At 42.4% G+C, this 9,515-nt stretch overlaps 1 protein-coding gene across 1 annotated transcript; it reads left to right on the forward strand.

Annotated features, from left to right (window-relative positions):
- The first annotated feature begins 2,649 nt into the window (after nt 1-2,649).
- LOC110498180 (protein delta homolog 1) lies at nt 2,650-9,141 on the forward strand. Its single transcript, XM_021574796.2, has 6 exons — nt 2,650-2,840; nt 3,204-3,283; nt 3,492-3,555; nt 3,884-4,014; nt 4,568-4,709; nt 5,628-9,141. Exons 2-6 carry the CDS (start codon nt 3,214-3,216, stop codon nt 6,418-6,420), a joined length of 1,200 nt encoding a protein of 399 aa, XP_021430471.1. The 5' UTR covers nt 2,650-2,840; nt 3,204-3,213; the 3' UTR covers nt 6,421-9,141.
- The last annotated feature ends 374 nt before the right edge of the window (nt 9,142-9,515 follow it).

The raw sequence follows: 9,515 nt of genomic DNA on the forward strand, positions 1-9,515 counted from the left end.
CTAGAAGCTATTGAGGCTCCAATGTAAACTCTATAAGCTTTTGAGACTCCAACATCACCTCTAGAACATTTTGAGGCTCCATCATCAACTCTAGAAGCTTTCGAGGCTCCAAGATTAACTCTAGATGCTGCTGTGGCTCCTACATCAACTCTATATGCTAGTAACGCTCGTCTGAAGAAGAGGACCAAAGCGCAGCGTGGTACGTGTTCATGATTATTTATTCAAACTGAACACTGAAACAAAATAACAAAGTGGAACAAAATAAAACAGTTCTGTCTGGTGCAGACACAAAACAGAAAACAACTACCCACAAACCCAGGTGGGTTTCTAGATGCTGCTGTGGCACCAACATCAACTCTGGAAGCTCTGGTGCACCAAGATCAACTCTAGAAGCTTCTTAGGCTTTAATATCAACTCTAGATGCTGCAGAGGTTCCAAAATATACACCCGAAGCTGCTGAGGCTCCAATATCAAGTCTAGAAACTGCTGAAGCTCCAAGATCAACTGAAGAAGCCTTTGAGGCTCCAAGATCAACTCTATAAGCTGGTGATATTCCAATATCATCTACAGAATCTGCTGATGCTCCAAGATACACTCTATAAGTTGTATGAGATGCCATGATCAACTCTAGAAGCTGCTGAGGCTCCAAGATCAACTGAAGAAGCCTTTGAGGCTTCAAGATCAACTCTGGAAGTTGCTGAGGCTCCAAAATCAACCCAAGAAGCTGCTAAGGCTACAGGGAGACAGGACGGCAGCGGAGTGTCCTTGCAGTGGCAGACAACAACACCTGCACAGGATCGGTACATCCGAACATCACACCTGCGTGACAGGTACAGGATGGCAACAACAACTGCCCGAGTTACACCAGGAACGCACAATCCCTCCATCAGTGCTCAGACTGTCCACAATAGGCTAAGAGAGGCTAGACTGTGGGCTTGTAGGCCTGTTGTAAGGCAGGCCATCACCAGACATCACCGGCAAAACGTCTTCACTGACGAGTCACAGTTTTGTCTTACCAGGGGTGATGGTCGGATTTGCTTTGTCGTCGAAGGAATGAGCATTACACAGAGGCCTGTACTCTGGAGCGGGATTGATTTGGAGGTGGAGGGTACTTCATGGTCTGGGGCGGTTTGTCACAGCATCATCGGACTGAGCTTGTTGTCATTGCAGGCAATCTCAATACTGTGCGTTACAGGGAAGACATCCTCCTCCCTCATGTGGTACCCTTCCTGCAGGCTCATCCTGACATGACCCTCCAGCATGACAATGCCACCAGCCACACTGCTCGTTCTGTGCGTGATTTTCTGCAAGACAGGAATGTCTTGTGTTCTGCCATGGCCAGCGAAGAGCCTGGATCTCAATCTCATTGAGCACGCTGGGACCTGTTGGATCGGAGGGTGAGGGTGGCCACACCAGATACTGACTGTTACTTTTGATTTTGACCCCCTCTTTGTTCAGGCACACATTTTCCCCCCAGAAATGTCCAGGATCTTGCAGGTGCCTTGGTGGAAGAGTGGGGTAACATCTCTCAGCAAGAACTGGCAAATCTGGTTCAGTCCATGAGGAGGAGATGCACTGCAGTACTTAATTCAGCTGGTGGCCACACCAGATACTGACTGTTACTTTTGATTTTGACCCCCCCATTTGTTCAGGCACACATTATTCAATTTCTGTTAGTCACATGTCTGTGGAACTTGTTCAGTTTATGTCTCAGTTGTTGAATCTTCTTATGTTCATACAAATATTTACACATGTTAAGTTTGCTGAAAATAAATTCAGTTGACAGTGAGAGGACGTTTCTTTTTTTGCTGAGTTTAGTTGTCAATGGTTTTATCGGTACTGGGGCTCGGTCTCCTTGCCACTTCCATCAGCCAAATTGAAGGTATAGTGACGTTTTAATGAAAACAACCTACATATACATATAATGAATGGAACGGGCTTGGAAGCTCTAAACTTGGCAATTTGACTGGTAAACTCATTATACAATCGAGATTTGGCTGCCTGGTATTGTGATGCAATCATCTCCATGTTATTTTGGAATGTTCTATCAACTGATGCTGGATTGCCATGGTAATGTTAAATGTGGGTCATGATAACTGATGTGGGTCATGCAATGCAATGCATTGTTTTGTAATTTACTCAACAAATCACAGCACAGATGTAAGGGTACACTTCCTGCTTTTTCTTCCTGACTTACTTCTCATTATACCGTCATCGACTTAAATGGAGACGCGATTTTTATAAATTATATTTATATTGTAATAGATCCTCCCCTAGTCTACTGCAGCTCCAATAAAGTCTGGGAACACGAAGAACCCGTAAATTAGAGCTTTGAGTTTAAGCCCTTCTATTTGTGGCACAAGAAAATTACACCTTTTGCCTGAGGAAAGAATTGGAAATAGTGCGGGTAGAATATAATTCAGTTGGCATTTTTGTAGAATTGACCAGACAATTGTTATTGACAATAAGTGTTTAAATGGTTACTGTATCATAAACAATGAGGTCTTACAAAACAAATTAGAATTAATGAGTATGGCAACGAACCCTGCCGATACTTTTGAGAAGTTTGTATAGATTGCGCTGCAAGTTATTGAACAGATAACGTTAGGCTACGTGTGCCTTTCCCCTCATGTGTTCAGTAGGTCAGAGGACTGGACAGCTCCTTTCCTAAATCAGACGGGAGGAGCCAAGCGTGGACCACAATGCTGTCTGTCTACTCTATCACACAAAAACCTCACGTCTGAATAGCTACACGGCCGTCTTTATTCCAGTAAATATAGTGCCATGCTTGGACGCATCCAATATGACTGACTAGCTAGCTGAACAACTAAGCGATATAGGTAAAATGTATAATTTTAAGCAAAGTTTTTGATTTATCAGTGAAGATTTAGGTTAATATCGTAACGTTTTATGGTATAGTTCTTCTTGTCGCATTTTCGTTTGTGCTCGTGCGTAATTGGGTATCCTATGCTATTTAGTGCGTGGTGTGTAGGCTGTTCTTTCAGAACAAGGGCTTGACCAATTTTAATTCAGGTCCGATGCTGCATGCACGTATAATCAACTTTTCAACAATGTCAACCGGTTCTTTGGAGGCGAGGGACTGGTCGTGCTGAGCGCATTGGGTTATCCTACGAAACCCTGTAGTTATTTTTGACAGAGAAATTAGAAACTGAGCTGCGATTTGACAAATGCTTATTTTACAGGAGAAGAAGCATGCTGAAAATCAGGATGTGCCTGACAACATTTGGGTTATTTCTGGTCTTGAGTGTTGCCATCACTAAAGGTAATTTACCACATAATCCATTATAGTTTCCATTATAGCAATAGTACCCTCATTACATAACGGCTGTCATTGAGATGTAATAACTTAATAATAAATCACTTACTAGCTGCGAATATTTTCCTTTTAAATGAATGTTCTGTTTTATCTTTGAGGTCTTTGAAAAGGCAATTCATAGCTAATCTCGTGTTTTCTCTTTCACATATCCAAGCTATTGAATGCAGCGCAGGGTGCAATCCTGAAAACGGCTACTGTGAAAAGCCTGAGGAATGCAGGTAATTCAATTATATAGTAGATCATCGGAAGTATGTTAAATATTTGTAGAAACCATGTTTCATCAACATAAGCAGTCCATTTTCATCTTATTTCACCCCATTTCCACATGGCCAAGTCGTCACAGACTAAACAATAAATGATGTTTTTCATCCTGCTAATTCCAAGTTTAGATGTATTGTTTACAAATATATTTTAAAAAATCTACTTTTTCCCAATCAATTATACAATAATACACCCTGTGGAAACATCCAATAATCGTTCATCTGGGCGAGTAAAAACATATGTGAAGCATAACAATGGTCCCCTTCATCTGAATCATGTTTTCAGATGCAAACCAGGCTGGCAGGGTGTAACATGCAAGCAGTGCATGCCCTTCCCTGGCTGTCTTCATGGCAGCTGTGAGAAAGCATGGCAGTGCATCTGTGAAGAGGGCTGGATGGGGAGCCAGTGTGACCAAGGTGGGTATCTGTGAAGGTGGGTATCATATCTGTGAAGAGGGCTGGATGGGGAGCCAGTGTGACCAAGGTGGGTATCTGTGAAGGTGGGTATCATATCTGTGAAGAGGGCTGGATGGGGAGCCAGTGTGACCAAGGTGAGTCCAATCCACCTTTCTCTCACATGTCAGGCCTGACCATGTGAATAAGGTAGGATCCCATAAGATACAGCTGAATGATTCACAGATAGCACATACTTTGTTTAATCTTCAAAATACTGTATATTTATGTAAATTTTTATGACTTTACCTCGAGCTGAAAGAGAAAGCATATGTTTGAGGGTTGAAAGAAAATAGTGTTTCCTGTCTATGATGGCTCTATGTGCTCCACTGTCTTAAAGACACCATGGGTGGGGAGGTGTCAAATATAGTCTACTTGTCACTGGTTTGTTTGTTTTCAATTTACTATGTGGCAATAAAATCATAACAAACTCTGTGTGTGTGTGTGTGTGTGTGTGTGTGTGTGTGTGTGTGTGTGTGATGACCTCTCCCAACAACATTCTATCAACTTTTTCCAGACACCAACCAGTGCTCATCTAAACCATGCACTGATAACTCCACATGCATCCAGACTGGCCAGGGAGGATACCTCTGCATTTGTCTGCCTGGTTACACAGGAGAGAGCTGCCACCTGAAAAAGGGATCATGTCTAACAAACGGGTATGAAATTTTGACATGGTTTGCATTATCTTAATTAAAACCTTAGTCTCTAAAGCTTTTTCAATACCAGATTAGGTGCCATTGAATCCATTGGGGGATCAACCCTTCTGCCTTTCAAATGGACACAGGCTTGTCTGTGGAGACTGATAGGTATACAGCCTTCCTTGACCGCCATAGTCTCACTGAATCTCATTATGATTGCTCTTTGTTACACTGGCCTGTTATTGACTGAGAGGACCCCGACACAAAATTCAATACAGCTCTGTCTGTGTGTCCTTTCTCTTTAGTTGACAAGCAATCATTTCAGTTCTATTTAAATCCTCTAACTGAAATTACTTTTGCATGGAGATGTATATTACCTTTCTTTTTGTGGGACTCTGAGAATGATTCCTAAACACTGAGCCCACATTGGAGCTCAGTAATCATGGACCTTCATTAAGCTCTGCAAGAAAGGCCCATAACTGTCTAGTGGATGTCTAGAGTGGATGTCTAGAGTGAATGTCTAGAGTGAATGTCTAGAGTGAATGTCTAGAGTGAATGTCTAGAGTGAATGTCTAGAGTGAATGTCGAGAGTGAATGTCGAGAGTGAATGTCGAGAGTGGATGTCTAGAGTGGATGTCTAGAGTGAATGTCTAGAGTGAATGTCTAGAGTGAATGTCTAGAGTGAATGTCTAGTGCAGCATAAGGATTAAAAAGGCATCCTGTTTGAACGGCTGTGAGCATGTGGCTGTGAACACAGTACTGGCTAACAACAAAACATATAATTTGAATGGTCTTACACAACCTCTGAGATGTGACCGATAAAAAAAATAAAAAAATGTAAACCCTCTTGAGCTCTTGTATGTTGCCATAATCTCTGGTACAGTTTTATACTGTGGACTTTAGAGAGAAATCAAAGTGAACTGGTTTGCCCTTCAGCTCTCCCTGCCAAAATGGTGGCACCTGCTCCGATGCCGGTGGCTTGGCAGCCTACCCTTCCTGCGCTTGTCCCCTTGGATTCGCTGGAGACTTCTGTGAGATTGACACGGACAGCTGTGATCCCAACCCCTGCCTCAACGGGGGCAACTGCACCGACTACGGTCCTGCGTTCACCTGCGCCTGCCCCGCGGGCTTCAACGGCCCCACCTGTAACAACACCCATGTGGACCCCCTCTCCCCCTGTGCTAGTTCCCCCTGTGGGAACGGGGGCACCTGCGTGGTGGGGAGCCAAAAGAACAGGGCTGGGATGTACCATTGTCTGTGCCTCCCAGGGTGCACTTTCACTGGGCATGAATGTACACCGACCCAGCAGCCACACAGGCCCAAAGCCAAACTCAGGCTGGCCAAACTCTCCCCATCACACTACAGCCTACCTGCCCACGCCTTCCATAAACTACTAAGGCCCCCCGAGAGGGACCTTCTCAAGATCAGCCTGAAGGAGACGGTTCACTCGGCCTCTGCCGCCAGCCTGGTCACCCGCAGTCAGCTCATCTGTTTCGGGATGCTGGGCCTGCTCACCTGCCTGGTGATCCTGGGAACCACAGGTATTATCTTCTTCAACCGCTGCGAGACGTGGATGGCCAACGCCAAGTACAGCCATCTGGTGCGCCAGCAGAGAGAGCATCTGTTGAGAGCCAATAACAGCGAGGATGAGGGGGACCGCTCTGTCAACATCATCCTCCCTGAGAAGATCAAGCTCACCAGCTTTGGCAAACATTACACGTCAATCTGACATGTGGGTATTTTGACTGACCGTCTGCATAAGGAGTGTGTTTGAGTGTGCAAGGACACCTACAAAACAAATGGAGAAGGTCATGGATTGAAAATAGATGTTAAAGAGAAACATGAGGCTCCCTCTCTGAAAAATGCAGTTATTCTGTTCTAATGTGATCCACTGTATGTGGAACTTTCCTCAAGTAAGAGTATTGATGCTAAGATGTACAGGCACTATGCTTGGAGAAGAAGGACAATAATGTATGCCTGTCTAATTTTCAGGACATCCACAAGCTGTCGTTTTATCTCTTTCAGATGTTAACTTATAACATAAAAGTGCTTATAAAGCAAAATAATATGTTTTAAAGCAAAATAACCAAAACAGCTGATTTTGATTCTTCGAAGCTTTTGATCTGAACTAATTCAATGTTTTACTTTCCACTGTTATACTGTAGTTAATTATGCATCAAATCGTGTACAAATGTCAGACTTTAAGTCAATTACAGTGATTATCATAAAGCCCCAAGTTTATCATGTTATTACAAATCCTATTGTACTTATGCTGATATTTTGAACTAGAACCAGTCAGTGCTTTTGATGGTTAGATTCTATTAGTATTCAGATTGCTGTTTCGTATTTGTCTTCTACATATTGTTGTTAGTGGATAGGATACATCTGCTTTTACAGTATTCAAGTGAACCACATCTGCATTTATACTGCTTTTTAGTTTTTCATTGAGTCTATCTATATATTATTAAAAAAATCTGTCTGGAAATATCAGCACGTATTGTCAATCTGTAATGAGCATAATACAATTGTTACGAATCACCAGTAGTGGATGTTATAGTACTTTAGATATTCATCCCATTTTATGTCTAATTAGTATTATTTTAAAGCACCAATTAATTAAACTCTATAATTCAGCAAGTGTATTTACAAATATTAATGTGACTGCAAGCTCCTGCTTTGAACAAAAGTCCATCCAATTTCTGGTAAGATTTCATACCACAACACAATCATCGACCCCTGCAGTTTGTTTGAGGGCAAAATAGGATTAAAATGTGGGTGGCTTTAATTTACTTTTCCAGGCCAAGAAAATGTGGGTTGGAGCCATTAATCACTGGATATGTCAACAACAAAAATAGGATGTTGTGTTTGTGTGGTTGGGGCACCGGCAGGAAGTTGGGTACCCAATTTTCACTCTCTAAAGTATTCTACCACATGTCATTTCAAACCATAAACATTGTATAAAACAACAGCAGTTTGGATTTCGTACTCTTATTGGTAACATTCGGTTAGTTTTAACCCACCGGGCAAAGACCTGACTTCAACATTAAATCAACATCCATATTTAGTTTTAACTATGTTTAATTAAACTTGATTTCACCTTGAAATGCTGTCATTGATTTGTGTTTGAAAAATAGGTAAAAATGTTGACAAAACATTTATAAAAACATTGATATTCGTTGTCAGGAATGTTAAAATAGGTATTTCATAGAAGGGCCTCTTATCCATCCTCAGTACATGTTACATTGCTATGTGCAATGGGAAAGGGCCCCTTATCCATCCTCAGTACATGTTACATTGCTATGGGAAAGGGCCCCTTATCCATCCTCAGTTCATGTTACAGTGCTATGTGCAATGGGAAAGGGCCCCTTATCCATCCTCAGTACATGTTACAGTGCTATGTGCAATGGGAAAGGGCCCCTTATCCATCCTCAGTACATGTTACATTGCTATGGGAAAGGGCCCCTTATCCATCCTCAGTACATGTTACAGTGCTATGTGCAATGGGAAAGGGCCCCTTATCCATCCTCAGTACATGTTACAGTGCTATGTGCAATGGGAAAGGGCCCCTTATCCATCCTCAGTACATGTTACATTGCTATGGGAAAGGGCCCCTTATCCATCCTCAGTACATGTTACAGTGCTATGTGCAATGGGAAAGGGCCCCTTATCCATCCTCAGTACATGTTACAGTGCTATGTGCAATGGGAAAGGGCCCCTTATCCATCCTCAGTACACGTTACATTGCTATGGGAAAGGGCCCCTTATCCATCCTCAGTACATGTTACAGTGCTATGTGCAATGGGAAAGGGCCCCTTATCCATCCTCAGTACATGTTACAGTGCTATGTGCAATGGGAAAGGGCCCCTTATCCATCCTCAGTACATGTTACATTGCTATGGGAAAGGGCCCCTTATCCATCCTCAGTACATGTTACAGTGCTATGTGCAATGGGAAAGGGCCCCTTATCCATCCTCAGTACATGTTACAGTGCTATGTGCAATGGGAAAGGGACCCTTATCCATCCTCAGTACATGTTACATTGCTATGGGAAAGGGCCCCTTATCCATCCTCAGTACATGTTACAGTGCTATGTGCAATGGGAAAGGGCCCCTTATCCATCCTCAGTACATGTTACAGTGCTATGTGCAATGGGAAAGGGCCCCTTATCCATCCTCAGTACATGTTACATTGCTATGGGAAAGGGCCCCTTATCCATCCTCAGTACATGTTACATTGCTATGGGAAAGGGCCCCTTATCCATCCTCAGTACATGTTACATTGCTATGGGAAGGGCCCCTTATCCATCCTCAGTACATGTTACATTGCTATGGGAAAGGGCCCCTTATCCATCCTCAGTACATGTTACATTGCTATGTGCTTTTACTGTGATTTGGTAGAATATTGCTTTTTGTGTTTTTCTTGATCTTTGCTAATAAAAATATAAACCAGTCTTCCTTTTTCAAATAATATACATGTATCAAATACTGTATCTACAGCCTGACAGCCATCCCAAATTTATATTTCAACTTACAGGTCTATGTTTTTTTTCTCAAGAAGACAAACCTGTATTTAAAAAATCAAGTTAAATTAACTTCCTATTCTGGTCAAATGTATGTATGTATGTATGTATTCTGGGCCTGTATCCACAAAAGCCTCTCAGAGAAGAAGTATTGAACTAGGATCCGTCCATATAATATTATTCATTATGATATAAAAGGCTAAACTGATTCTAGATCAACACTCCAACTCTGAGACGCGTTGTGAATACAGGCCCAGATCATTGTGTAGGTTCCTAGTAGCCGTATCCCGGAGAAGATTTTACAG

The sequence above is a fragment of the Oncorhynchus mykiss genome, chromosome 19 (assembly GCF_013265735.2).
Source record: "Oncorhynchus mykiss isolate Arlee chromosome 19, USDA_OmykA_1.1, whole genome shotgun sequence".
Classification (NCBI taxonomy): Eukaryota; Metazoa; Chordata; class Actinopteri; order Salmoniformes; family Salmonidae; genus Oncorhynchus; species Oncorhynchus mykiss.

Coding starts and splice junctions, on each gene's coding strand:
- LOC110498180 (XM_021574796.2), top strand. CDS start 3,214: ATGCTGAAAATCAGGATGTGCCTGACAACATTTGGGTTATTTCTGGTC. Junction 4,015..4,567: donor GGGGAGCCAGTGTGACCAAG/GTGGGTATCTGT, acceptor AACTTTTTCCAG/ACACCAACCAGTGCTCATCT. Junction 4,710..5,627: donor GGATCATGTCTAACAAACGG/GTATGAAATTTT, acceptor TTTGCCCTTCAG/CTCTCCCTGCCAAAATGGTG.